This window comes from Prunus mume, linkage group LG2, assembly GCF_029339155.1.
Source record: "Prunus mume cultivar Tortuosa linkage group LG2, ASM2933915v1, whole genome shotgun sequence".
NCBI lineage: Eukaryota > Viridiplantae > Streptophyta > Magnoliopsida > Rosales > Rosaceae > Prunus > Prunus mume.
The window spans coordinates 41,854,716-41,868,998 of record NC_142699.1 but is presented as its reverse complement, the minus strand read 5'-3'; the positions used below and the strand labels follow the sequence as shown (position 1 = coordinate 41,868,998).

The 14,283-nt window shown below is 35.1% G+C and overlaps 2 protein-coding genes across 2 annotated transcripts; both read right to left on the bottom strand.

Moving 5' to 3' along the window:
- Positions 1–8,288: 8,288 nt before the first annotated feature.
- Positions 8,289–9,306, bottom strand: LOC103342999 (uncharacterized). Its single transcript, XM_089044787.1, has 2 exons — positions 9,020–9,306; positions 8,289–8,838 (listed from the first exon to the last, which is right to left on the bottom strand). Exons 1-2 carry the CDS (start codon positions 9,024–9,026, stop codon positions 8,471–8,473), a joined length of 375 nt encoding a protein of 124 aa, XP_088900913.1. The 5' UTR covers positions 9,027–9,306; the 3' UTR covers positions 8,289–8,470.
- A 3,701-nt stretch (positions 9,307–13,007) lies between these two features.
- On the bottom strand, positions 13,008–13,988 carry LOC103322453 (uncharacterized). Its single transcript, XM_008224368.3, has 2 exons — positions 13,896–13,988; positions 13,008–13,684 (listed from the first exon to the last, which is right to left on the bottom strand). The coding sequence occupies exons 1-2, from the start codon at positions 13,900–13,902 to the stop codon at positions 13,188–13,190; spliced, it is 504 nt and encodes a 167-aa protein (XP_008222590.2). The 5' UTR covers positions 13,903–13,988; the 3' UTR covers positions 13,008–13,187.
- Positions 13,989–14,283: the final 295 nt, after the last annotated feature.

The following is a 14,283-nucleotide window of genomic DNA, read 5'->3' as shown; positions in this document are numbered from 1 at the left end:
TGTAGGGGCTTTGCCATTTCAATTTTCTATACTTCCTACCACTGTCTTATTTTATTGCGCCCTCTCATGCTTTTTGATTATTTTATTAAGTATGAGAATCAATTAGGTAGATAATTTTGCTCTAGTTTTTTTTTCTTTCCTGCTCTAGCTTTGTTTTGTGACAATCTATTATCAAAATTGATGTGGCAATGTTCATGTCTAAGTTCACTCTAATTCTTATTTATTTGCATGCACATAACAAACTGACATATGGGGGGTATCGGAACCCAAAGAATCTGACAACCGAACCAAATTGGGTTGAGAAAAAAATAAAGAGTTGACCAAATAAGTCAAACCCAATTCAAAAGATCGAATTGGACTAGTTTTGTTTGGTTCTAGTTTTGATTCTACACCATAAAAAATAAATTGATCCGAACCGAACCGACTATTAATTTTAATTTTTAGTTTTAATATATCCCAATGCTAAATTTAATTTTTCATATGTCATGTAAAAGAGTTAAACTGATATTGAAATAAACAAATTGAACTAAAAAACTTGTATTTATGGGTTTAAAGGGATAAGATGAGATAAATGGTATAATTTAGTTATGTTTTTCATTTGATTTTGGCTCGAGGAAATTGGGAGAGAATTTGCATTGATCCCTAAGATATCATAAGTGCCGAAGTGCCCCAAGCAAGCCATAAACTCTTTTAACTCCATGGCCAACCAAAAAAAGTCCAAGTGAATGTATCTGAATATTGTTATTACATCTTATCTGCAATTAGATCTCTCCTACTCAAAGTTTTCACACCACCCTACTCTCCTCACGCAAAATTTTAATTTTAGTTTTTTAATTTGGTATATTATTTTGATGTTGTAATTTTTGTTTAGGTTAGTTGTCATGTGGTTATTGTATGAGATATTTCTTACAATCAAAGCCGGTCCTAGGTTTTCTAAGGCCCAGGGCAAATTTCTAGAGAGTGCCCTTTTAGACAAATTAAAAACTAAAATTACAAATTTTTTTATCAACAAATTAATTTTATTAGGTAACATTTTTTAATTTTTATAAAAACACGAACAATAACAATAAAACTAATGAACAAAGAATAATAAAATTTGGATTTTGAGAATTTTTTTCTTCAACTCGAAACTTCAAATTTTCAATTATGAAAAACAAGAATCTCTGTTGTTTGCTAAATCAAATAAAAAAGAAAAATAAGTTAACAAAGATATCTCTTACAAAAATTCTATAATACATCTATTTATAAAAAAGAATGACACAAAGAAAAGACCTTCAAATTGCTAAAGCTTCCAATGTGTGTTGCTGTCACTGCCAGGTCTTTTTTTTGGTTAAGGTAAGAACGTTTGTTTAGTTTTTGTTGTTATTAAGAACTCTTTGTTTCCATATGTTTAGTTTCATTAATTTTTGTTTTTTGAAATATTGTATTATATAATTTATATTTAGTTTCTTAGAGAATCTCAAAGAGGTTTGTGCTGCCATGATTAATGATTACGTCTACTTCCTTCTAGGACAGTAATGGTTTTGGTTTTTTTTTTTAAATTAAAAAAAATGTAATTATATAGGCTAAAAATCATATTTTTGTGCCCTACCAGCTTTTAGGGCCCTGGCTGTGGCCTTGGTCACCTAGGCCAGGGCCTGGTTGCTCTGCTTAAACTGAACAACAATTCTTTGTAGAGATTTTGTAACTTTCTGTTTTGGTTTAAGGTATTTTAGCTGCATTGCATCCATATGGAAATATATGTGCGGTTTATATACATTTCAAGAATTACAAATTAACATCCAAAAAAGAAATTAAGCAAAAATCAAAATTAGGCAAACCAAAATCAATCATAATCACACCCAAAAAAAATAAATAAATACACCGGCCGTTTCCTAGGAGGTGAAATTAAAGGAGGTAGAGTCGCGTGGAGAGTAGAAATATTCAAAGGAGGACCCATGGTCTAAAATATCGATGATGTCAGAAATATCAATAGTTTAAAACATGAAAAATTTTATGGAAATACCGAGATATTATCGATATCGATAAAAATTAAATAAAAACCATGGAAATTGTAAGAAAAACTTGGAAATTTTTATTGAAACTTTGGAGAATGTTTATTTAGTCAATTATCTATTAGTTTATCAAAAAAAAAAAGAAGAAGGAAATGCATTACATGATGAATTTAACTGATTTAAGTTGATTATACAACGAGCTGTTGCAAACACTGTGAGTGTAGAAAATGTGTAGTAATTAATTGAAAAAGATTAAACACACCATAATCATTTATATATAATGATTTATTACAACATTTTACTCTTTATACATTGCATAGTAAGATACATGAGTGACTTAGTACCACATAGAGTTCCTATGAGGTTTAAATTTTACACTATCTTCATCATCTCTATGTGTAGAGTAAGTGTATTGTGAAGAGTATTCATCAAATGATAAATCCCCAAAATAGTTGTGCATGTAATTGTTAACATGTCACCCATATAAATAAATATTTTAGCATATTATCACTAAAACATAAGTGATATATGGTGGTTAAGGTGTTGGAGGAGTAAAATAGGAGGGGTTCAAATCCCCTTTGTGTTTTTTTCACGGGAAAGAATCACCTGGGTTGTGGCTTGAAGGTTGTTGATGTAGCATGACGTCACGGTAGACGTTAACGCTAATAGAAACCAACAGGAAGAAGCCACGTGGCGCTTCCTGGATGCTCCGATCATGGATTTCGATAAATCCAACGGACGAGCTTTTTTTGCCTAAAAAATTGCAAAAAAAATTGAAATTGTTTTTAAAACATACCAAAAAATTCTGAAATTCTTTTTCCATACATACTTGCCAATATTATTCACTTTCCACAACAAATCTTCATACAAAATCTTCTCCTTCAAATATTTTTCACTTCCACACCAAATATTTTTCTCCTAAAAAATTGCAAAAAAATTTGAAATCCGGAATCCAACTCCCCTCAATCTACATGGTTTAGTAAACAACTTCAATAGGAATCCAAAATCCAACTCCTTATAAATTCAATTCCTCCTAATCCAATTTCATATTAGTAAACATGTTATTAGTGTACTAAATTTGTATTTTTAAACTGATTGCTTTTTCTCTTTCTTAATATACAAGAAACATTGAGGGGATGAGGAAAGGCTTTTAGTGTATTGGGTTTGAATTTTTAAACTAAAAGCCTATAATTAGGCTATGTTTAAACATATTTTAAATAACGTAAAAATATATATTTGATACCTAAACCCATGTCCGAAAATGGAGGATCCAGGAATTTTTCAGGAGAAATGCAATATTTAAAAGGTTAAAAACTAAAACAAATAAAAATAAAAATAGACAACCAATACTATGACTAATTGACTAAGTCTATATCAATTAATATGAACAAAATCCATGACAATTTACATATATTAGTATACCAAAATTCATATTAAATTATCAATTAATCTAACAAAAATTAATATTAATTAATCTAATCAAAATGCAAATCAAATTATCAATTAAAAAAATAAATTGGAAAATAATAATAATGAAAGACATATTTTTTTTAATATTAAAAAAAAAACAGAAGGAAAAACCCAGGAAAAAAAATACATTCAAAGTCGAACTTGCAACTTGGTGGCGAAGGATGGGTGCGCATTAGAGCAAGTCCAACCATGCAGCCCGAGGGAGGGAAAAGCCAAAAAATGGTTCAGTGTGAAGCCCGGGCGGGAGGGTGTGGGACCCACCAACGGTGGCGGGCAACTTTCGCCCAGTCCAAAACTTCGGTGGAGGTGATGTCATGCGACGTCGAGTGACGTCGTCCGCGCGTTATTCAATTTTTAGCGTTGGCCGCAATGCACGCGCGCCAACGTGAAAATTGAACCACGTCTTGGCGTCGTAACGCGTCGGCCACACAACGCAGTGGAAGCCGCGTGGCATCCCAGCTCGATTTGATTCCAAATTTTAATCCAGCGGTGGCGATTTTTGGACAATAAAATTATGAAAAAAATCAAATTTTTTAAAAATACTAAAAAATCCTAAAAATTCTGATTTTTTCCTATAAATACCTATAAATACCCTTCACTTTCAACACCAATTCTCATACATTTTATTCTACTTCTACAATTACTCAACATATTTTTCACTCTTCACTCAACATTTTCTTCACTCTTCACTCAACATTTTCATCTCTTTCACCTTGTAATTTTAGTTATTATTTTTATGGCTTCTTCTATTGAAACCGGAGGGGCGTGGAGCACCATGGAAGATGTTTCTTTGTGTGAGGTTTGGCTCCGAGTTTGTCATTGTCCCTTGTCAGGCAATGAGATGAAATTTTTCCATATGTGGAAAAAAATTCATGCCGATTTTTGCGAAAAAATTCCGGACTCCACTCGTACGGAAATGGCATTGTCAGTAGGTGGAAACTTCTCAACAAAGAGATGGCAAAATGGAGAGATGCCTTGGCAAAAGCGATGAATTTGTATAGAAGTGGGGAAAATCGTACTAACGAAGTAAGTATTTTGTAATTTTCGTAATCATTAAGTTTAATGTCCTTATATATATATGTTGTTAATATTTATTGCATTGTCAATATTTTGTTAATATTTCTTGCATTTCAAATATTTTGTTAATATTTCTTGCATTTTCAATATGTTGTTAATATTTATTGCATTTGAAATATTTTGTTAATATTTCTTGCATTTTCAATATGTTGTTAATATTTATTGCATTTCCAATTGTTTCTTCATATTTCTTGCACTTCCAATTTATTTGTAAGGTTAATTGCATTTCCATTATTTTTATTTTGTTACTTGCATATCCAATATATCTTAAATAGTTATTGCATTTCCATTTTTTTGTTAAATAGCTCATTCAAGCACAGATGTGGTTCGGTGCAACCGGGGGTGGCAAAAAAAAATTCACCCATCATGAATGTTGGGAGGTGGTGAAACACTGTAAACGCTTCAATATTATTCCAACGGGTCCCGACGTTGTGTTAAACGAGACGCCTCTCCGTGATGCAACGACATCGGATTCACCTCTCGATTCCTCCTATGAGTGAAGACTCACCCATCCAAAAGGAACCGAGGCCCATTGGCCGAAAGGGTGCGAAGGCAAAGCGGGTAATTCAAGCAATCATAATTCAAAGTTTTTGGAGAAATTGCAAGGCAAAACAGCATAAGACTTGAATTGGAGCACGCCAAGAAATGGAGGTGGCAATTCAAGCCGAGTGTGCGAAAAAGTATTTGCGCAAAAGATATGGAGAAGACGGATCGAAACTATGGCGATGGATACAAGCCATATGTCCTGATACAAAACAATATTGGAAGCTAGAGCGAAGGGATGTTATGAGAAGAAGACTTTTCAGGATGATGGGCTAGCAACACGGATTGGTTAAATGATCAAAACCATTAAATTAGTTGGCATACCTTTTATGTATTTTAATTTTCTTGTTTTCTATTAAAGTTGGTGTACTTCATGTTTTTTATTTTAGTAGTAGTAATTCTTAATGACTTGTATTGGATTTCTTTATTTAATAAACAAAGCTTTTAATAAAGAGACAATTTTATTCAACATATTCCATACATCAAACACAACATAATTCAAATCAAAACAAAACTAGAAACAAGGCACAATAATAAATAAAAAACAACACAACCAAACCATAAGCAATACTAAACAACACAACCAAAACATAAGGCCTAAAACATAACCAAAGCATCTATGCTCCATCATTCATCTTCATTCCCTTTCACCGTCCATAAATGCTCTATCAAGTCAAGTTGACGGCTTTCATGAATATAGGAAGATTGCATCTCTGTATATCGATCTATCATCCGGGTCATCATACGATCGTCTCTCACCAACGGTTCCAGCTCAAACGGTTCTCCATTTGGCTCCATGGGCCTTTCATAAATCCGGGTCAAGGCCGTGTTTATTGGATCCGGTTCATAGACCTCTCCAGCATCATAATCGTACTCATCCTCCACAATCATATTATGGAGGATGATGCAAGTCATCATAATGCTCCGGAGGATCTCCTGATCAAACAAACGAGCCGCACCTCGAATAATCAACCATCGAGCTTGAAGGATGCCAAAACACCTTTCGACATCTTTCCTGTATCCTTCTTGATAAGTAGCAAATAATTTTTGCTTATGGGATCGGGGATTCGAAATGGATTTGACAAATGTGGTCCACCTTGGGTAGATACCGTCAGCTAGATAATACCCCGTCTGGTAGACTGTATTGTTGACTTCATAGGTAATATTGGGGCCTTGGCCGCTCAAAACATCGTTGAAGACCGGAGATTGACCCAGACGTTGAGGTCATTTTGGGCTCCGCAACTCCAAAGAAAGCATGCCAAACCCATGTGTCGAAGCCAGCGGCTTCCAGGATGATACTTTTTGTGCCTTTCCTATTTCCGTAATCACCTTGCCAGGCAGTTGGGCAATTCTTCCATTGCCAATGCATGCAGTCGATGCTACCAATCATTCTGAAATCCTCGAGCTTGGCTTTTGTAGAAGCCGTTGGAGGTCCTCAGGATTAGGTCTACGCAGTAGTCCCTAGTGTACAGGTTTTCAACTGCATCACAAAATCTTACCAAAGCCTCCAACGTAGTGGACTTCCCCATTCGGGCAACCTCATCCACCTGATCAGAGATGCTCCATACGCCAACATCGTATAACAAACTGTAAGCTTTGCTCGGGCAGAAGGCCCAAAACCCATAGCATCACACTTTTGAACAAAATATGCATCATAATTGCAAATATCATGCATGATTTTATTGAACAAGTGGGTTGCATTCTAAATCGCCTTCGAAAATCAACATCATTGTACAAAGCAGTTGGGATAAAATAATCTTCCAAAGATTCTACCGAGAATGCCTATGTCATTCACATTCCGCGACGGCCGACTTGTGAACCATGGCGGCACCTTGGTTCTCTTCCTCTTCCATTGCCCTGCTATGAGAACTTGTTCATCAACTTGCCTCGCAACTCATTCATTTCATCGGCTCTACTGGTTTCTCTCCTTTCTTTCTCTCTCATGCCTCTCCAAGCATCTCCTATATTCTTCCATTGAGAATGAATGGAGTATGAATGCTAAACTCTAAGAAATGAAAATATTGAAAGATGTGGTGTGAGAGGTATGAGGTGAGCCTTTGGTTTTATAGAAAAATTTGGCAAGATAAAGATGCCACGTGGCTTGATTTCATTGGATGAAAATCTTATCGAAATTTGAAATTCATCAAAATTTGAACCCAATTTTATCTGAAATTTGAATTTTGAAATTCATCCGAAATTTGAACCCAAATGTATCTGAAATTTGATTTTTGAAATTCATCCGAAATTTGAATTTTGAAATTCATTCAAATTTGAACCAAAATTTATCTGAAATTTGAATTTTGAAATTCATCCGAAATTTGAACCAAAAAATCTTATCCCAAATTTTATCGATTATGAATAGTCTGACACGTAGGAACGTAAATCTTATCAGAAAATATTATCCACATTAATTATTAAGGTAAATAAAATTGTGAATAAAACAAAAAAATGAATAGTAATTGCCCTTAGCTAGGGCAATGGGTGAAACACAAATTGATTTCAGAGGCAACCACTATTCACGTGAATGTGTACGCCCTAGCTCCCCATCATAGCTGGCAATATGGGTGGAGTTGCTTTTGGAAGAGCCTACTCCCTTCAACGCCATGCCCAAGCCAGGCTTCTTTTTTTTGGTAATTAAAATCAAATTAAAGTCTTCTTTCAAGACTCCTCTGCGTGGAAGGTAAGTTTCTTCTTCATCTTGCTTTTTTTTTTTTTTTTTTTAAATTTATTTATAAAATATTTGGCATGGTCCAAAACGCATCATTTTGGTCAGGATTATTTTATAATAATAAAAAAAAAGAGATGCGCGCAGGGCGCACAGCAAAGAAGAGAAAAGGAAGGTTACTCAGTCATTTGCTCAAACAGTTGGTGGGCACCTGCAAAGGGGCGACATCCGGCGACTCCATAGCTTTTTCCGGCAAGGGGAGGTGGAGCTGCACCTCCTTGCGCCTCTGTGGGTCTGCCAGACCTAACTCTAATACGTATCCGACGTGTATCGGAGAGTATACCATGCATATCGTATCCAACGGCGTATCCAACAACCTATTATAATTTATAAATAAGAGTATCCTTGCTTCATAGGTGGATATAAAGAAAAAAGCTAGAACAAGAGGAAACAGTACTGATCGCATATAGACAAAGAAGAAACAAAAAACTTACTCAGCACTAATGTACTGATAGCATGTAGAAGAAGAAGAAAAGAAATACAGAAATATAAGAGAAAAAACATTCAGATTCAGAGAAAAGTTCGAGTGTAGGAGTTCTGGTGGCCATAAATCTCCAAACCATACATCTCAGTTTTTGTTTTCTTCTTGGAAATTCCAGCCTGTTTATTCAGCAGCTCCTTTCCTTTTTATCTTATTTATATTTCCTTCTTGTTTGTACAGCTAGCTTCGCTTACATATAGCAAAAACTAGAACAATAAGCCCACCCAGTAAAAATGATGCGGTCGACATGGAGTAGTTGTTGCCAAATTTGCCAATCCCCACACGCTGGCCTTTGTTTGAATCGATTTTATTGCCTTCAATGTTGTAGTTTCGACCCTTCTTTGCATCAAGACCATCAATATGACCTGCATCGTATTTGTTGCCGAAGTCGAAAACCCCAACGTCTGTGCCTTCAGATGAGCTGATTTCATTCCTATGAATCTTCCAGGTCTCACTATTTTCGTTTTGCGAAAGCTCTTGCTCATTTCTTTCTCCAGAATTTTCCTCGGGGCTCCTGTTCAGTTGTTCAGCTTCAGTTCGAGATCCATCTGACATATATGCAAAGATAAAAATGAAAAAGAATCTTCAAGCAAGTGAACTTTGGGCAAATACTCCAAAATCTTTCAATAACTGTAAGTTACTACTGTAAAATAATTACATAAATTCCTTAGGCATACACAAATAGAATCATATCAAGGAGAAGATCTTGAATCAAATAAATTTACTTACCTGCCATTGATGAAAGCTGAAAAGAAAGCTTTTCTATCCTCTGTAGAGTTCTTGTGTTCAACCGCCAATACAGACTAGATATTTTGAATGTGTGTCTGGAATAGAGAATGGATCTCTTTAAAACCAGGAGAAAGGCACTGTTTAAGCCTTCATCGATAAGTTTCAATAAAATAACCAAGTACTTTGTGTGGAGAAGGTTCCAACTTCCATTGACTGAGCAGCTAACTAGACTGCTGACTTGACTGCTGGCAATGCAACCAATAGGGAGGTTTTTCTTTGAAAATGACTCAATAGTTTTTTGAAAACCTAATATTGTTCTTGTTTTTTATTTCAAACCTAGGAACTATATTTACAGATTAACCATAATCCAAACAGAAATTAAGGCAAACCAAATCAATCCTAATCACAAAGAAAAAAAGACGGATAATAGATGCACGGGCGGTATCCTAAAGAAAGCAAGTGTGAAATAGTTTGATAGAACAAGGCAAAATAACAATTCTGGTTGATCCTTATTTCCAGTAGAGCCTCCACCTCCTGTTGCATCTTCAATAGCGAAGTTGTTCAGCTTCATTTGGGTAAAGATAACAATGGATAAAAGCTTGAAATAAATAAGAATAAGAAAGGTGGCCTGGATAATGGATTAGGTGAAACTGCTCATATTAAAACAGAGAATAAGACAAGACAATCTAATTTTTCTCTGGCGCAATGCGTTGAAAAGGTCAGCTAATTGATTTTTTTATTTTTGTGGTCAAATTATACTTCATTGAACCCGGAAAGGGGAAACCGGAAGAACAGACAAAGACTGGGAGATTAGAGCCAAAGACAACCGCTTAGCCAACATGCCAGCACCAAAATAAAACAAATCAAAAGACAGGTTGAAAAGGTGCACTACTACAATGGTGTAAAACCACCACGCCCATTAGATGACGGTACAAATAAAATCTGTCATGGTTTTTCACAGTTGTTATAAAACCGTCGTGATAAGGTATGAAAAAATAAACTGTGTTGAATTGATTTTAAGCAGGAACTGTCGTACTTCTAAGAGGCGCTAAACGACATGAAAAATCGTCGTATTTTGACATTCAAAATATATCGACGGTTTTAAAGGCATAAAGACGACAACGAAAATCCGTCATCTATTACGATTTTTGTAGTAGTAGGAGTCCAGCAATGACCAGAATATGCTTTATAATATTAGAGACGGTAGTAGCCTATTGGCCCAAGTCTCCACTTCCTTCCACCGCTCGCAAACCAAGCCTTGCAGCTTCAAGGGCCGCCCGAGTTCTCTTCCCAGGACCACTGAACTTCATCAAAAGACCCAGCAAGCCTTTGAGTTTCATGCAGCATCTAATTCCATCTAATTGGAATCAGATTAATTGACCACCCTCCTGATTCCTTCTTGTGCAGCTAATTGATTGGGTGAAACTTTTCATCCCATGCAGGACAAAGGAGAGCCACATGCCCGCTAATGCAAACGAGTGAGACATTTCGAAGTGGCCATTGTTGTGTCCTCCAATCATTCATATATACTTTTCATTGTATGATATTATAATCTATCCCAAATGTTAGGGACAGATTATGATTTTTACAAATGATCTGCTAGGGACAGATTATTGCTTTTTACAAAATTTTAAGTAAATAATGTTAGGGATATTAAATTTGTGCTTTAAATTTGAGTCTCAAATGATCTGACACATGCCACGTAATAAAGTATTAAATAAAAATTCACTTGGATTATGATTTAGTTAATTTCTTTTAAGAAAAAAAAATATAAAAACTTTATACATGCCAACCCTAATATTAATGTATCTTTGCTAGGGGTAAAATCCCCAATTCTATACATATATGTAATGTGAGCCCATGAAATTTTTTGGAATTTTAGTTCAAGCAAATGTGTGGAAATGATGCGCTGGACTTGTTCTAGTACTTGTTGCCAAATTTGCCAATCCCAACACGCTCGCCTTTGTTCGAACCGATTCTATTGTCGTCAATGTTGTAGTTTCAACCCTTACATGCATGCTTGATGCTCATCTCAACACCACCTCCCCTCCACCTTCATTATATTCGTTGTTAAAGTCGAAAATGCCAACGTATTTGCCTTCTTGCGCCATGATTACATTCCTGCGAGGTCTCGTTGCTTTCATTAATAATTTTAGTTATTCTTTTTGGTTCTTAAAAACAAACCGTCTATGAAACATTTAATTGTCCGAAATGAATCTCTAGATTTATAGCTTGTCAAACCCTAAAACGAACTAATTTTATGTTTAAAAGAATTTTGGAATTTCAACATCCATTCCGATTCGGAAAAACTTTAAATTTTCGGAATATTTGGAAAACTACGAAACTTATATACTGCAGAATTTTTTTGAAAAACTTCAGAAAATAATTCAAATTTTAAACATGCTTTAAGCATTTGAAACGTTAAGATTGGCTCAAAATTGAAACCCCAATATATTTCAGAATTCTGAAATTTCATAGTCTTGAGCTGTGTTCCAATTCCAATCCAGTTTTTTCAGAATTTTCGGATTTCAAAACTTTTTTTAATGTCATATTTGATTTAGAAGTGCAAAAATTAGAAATTTTGGAATTGGAATCGGCCGAAATTGAAATTTACATCCAACCTGCACCTCTAGTAGAAATGAAAACAATAAATGATTTAATGGGGATTGTTCATCTCCTACTACTGGCATGGGTTTTCCACAATCTCTTTTGTGTCATCACTAACAATAATTCTTGGTCATGTTCGTCAAAAAAATTTATTCTTAGTTTCGAATTTTTTAGGATTATCATAGCCTATGGGCCGCCTGATCACATGGGTTGTGCGCAATTGTAGTCACTGAAGATTAGGACCCCTTGCACCTTGGTTACATTCAACCCTACCTAATCCCAACCCTATCACTATAAGAGAGTTGTCGTATGCGTACCCAAAAATGACTCTAACGTGAACAGCCCCTACTTCGCACTTACTTTCCACCATAAGAAATGTGAAGTCTCAAAGTCCAAAATATTCAATAAAAGAAAACAAAAGGAATTTGAGAAATTGTGTTCACACTCATAAATTTGTTTGTAATAAAATGACAAGTAAAATTTTTCTCTTCATAAATGACAACTAAAATTACCACAATGAGGTGAATGGCTTATATATCAAAAGTAAAAATAAGAGTATATCAATTTTTCGGACACTTGAAAAGTATCATTAAACACAACGTCACACTTTCACTTCACCCATACCTTTAACTCTGTGACTTCTAAATGACATAAATCTACCTAGGTTGTGTGAAAGGAGTACCATGCGGGAGCAAATCGTCCAAATATTCACACCACCCTACCACACAACTACTCTCTCATTAGTAAGTTGAATAAAGAACAGAAGTGAGTAAGACTTTTGCTCATGTGGGTGTCAACCTGTTTAACAATTGCGGTTCATGATAACAATAGAAATTTGATGGGGTTGTTGTTTTTAGTTGTTTATGATTAATAAAGTTTACATAATTAATTAGCATTTGTCGTCATGCGATTACCTTTTTCTATGTCCCATCATGAGAAAGAAACATGAACACCAATAGGAAAAACGAAAATTTTTCCACCCATATAAAATACCTTTTGAGTCTTGACTATACTAATCCAAGTTGATTATCAGGACTTTTTTTATTTATTATTTCCATTTTTATACAAGATGGGTCTCCAAATGAAGCTGAATACCTGCATAACAAGGAGATGGCAACAAGTACTACTACTCGAGGAAAGACAAAGCAAGAAGCTCGAGCGAAGAAGAAGGAACGGGCACAAAGCCATGGTATAAGCTTTGGTAAAAGTAGGGATGTGGGTCTTGATCAAAATCATAGAAGGATCAACCCCTAACATATACTAATCAGTAATCTGTGTGTATTTGGATTTATTATTAATTTGCGCAAACAAGAAGAGGAAACTTTCCCGCATTTGAATGCCATGAACATCTGAAAGCTTTATTCTGAGCATGAGAAAGAACTAATAACGAAGAAATCTGACTTATTGATTGCCACAAAACCAGTCCATACATAAATCTAGTTTTTCCTGCCCCATAACATGTGGTAGAGTCTTGACCTGCCCCATAAGATCTAGTTTTTCGCCAACTATTTATTTTTTGTTCTTCTCAGTCGTGCCATTTTTTTCACTCAAGCCGCTTGCTTCATTTTTTGTTTTGCTTACTCACCATTGATATATAAAAGAGAAAAGAAGAAGCAATAACTAGAAGAACAAGAAGACCAAGAAGACCAAGAAGAAATGGTACGCTCGACTTGTTGTTGTACTTGTTGCCAACTTTGCTAATCCCAACACGCTGGCCTTTGTCTGCATAAAATTTATTGCCACAAATGTTGTGGTTTCGAACCCTCCTTGGTTGATGGACATCAACACCACCTCCACCTTCTTCGTTGTAAGCATCGTGAATCCCAACATCTGTGCTTTCGATTGCGCGGAAATCATTCTCATTAATGTTGAAGGTCTCGTTGGTTTCATCGGTATTTTCTGCCTCACTATTTTCATTTTGCTGGAGCTCTTGTTCAGTTCTTTCTCTTTGGGGCTCTTCTCCAGAAAGTGTTCTGGGACGACCAGGAAAGCGGTTTCTTACCCTCTCCTGAGAGCTCTGGTTCAGTTGTTCAGTTTCAGATCGAGATCGAGACCCATCTTATGTATATGCAAAGATAAAAATGGAAAGATCTTCAAATAAGTGGAAGCAAATACTCTAAAATCAAATGGAAGACAATCTTTCAATAAATGGAAGTTACTACTGTAAACTAATTACATAAATTCCTTAAACCCTATACACACATAGAATCACATCAAGGAAAAGATCTTGAATCAAATAAAAATATTACTCAGAATATATAGTACTTACCTGCCATTGATGAAAGCTCAAAAGAAAAGTCTTCTATTCTCTGTAGAGTTCTTATGTTCAATTAGCAATAGGGACTAGAAGTTTTTTAAAGTGTGTTTACCTGCCATCTTATATATATACAATCCCTTTCTATTGAGGGATCCCTCAAATAATTTTATTTGAGGGGCGCCCTTTAGGGATACCTATAATTTTTTTTCCAATGATCCAAACCATCTATTTTTTAGGTCTTCATTCATAAATCATCCTTACAAAAAATTAGATAAATCAGAAACCGTTTCGACATCCAATTGTGTCCTACAAAATCAATGAACAAGGTGCTTTAAAAAAGTACTAAAACTTCAATAACTCAATTGAATGGTCAAATGATATCGGATTCAAGTGATTTTTT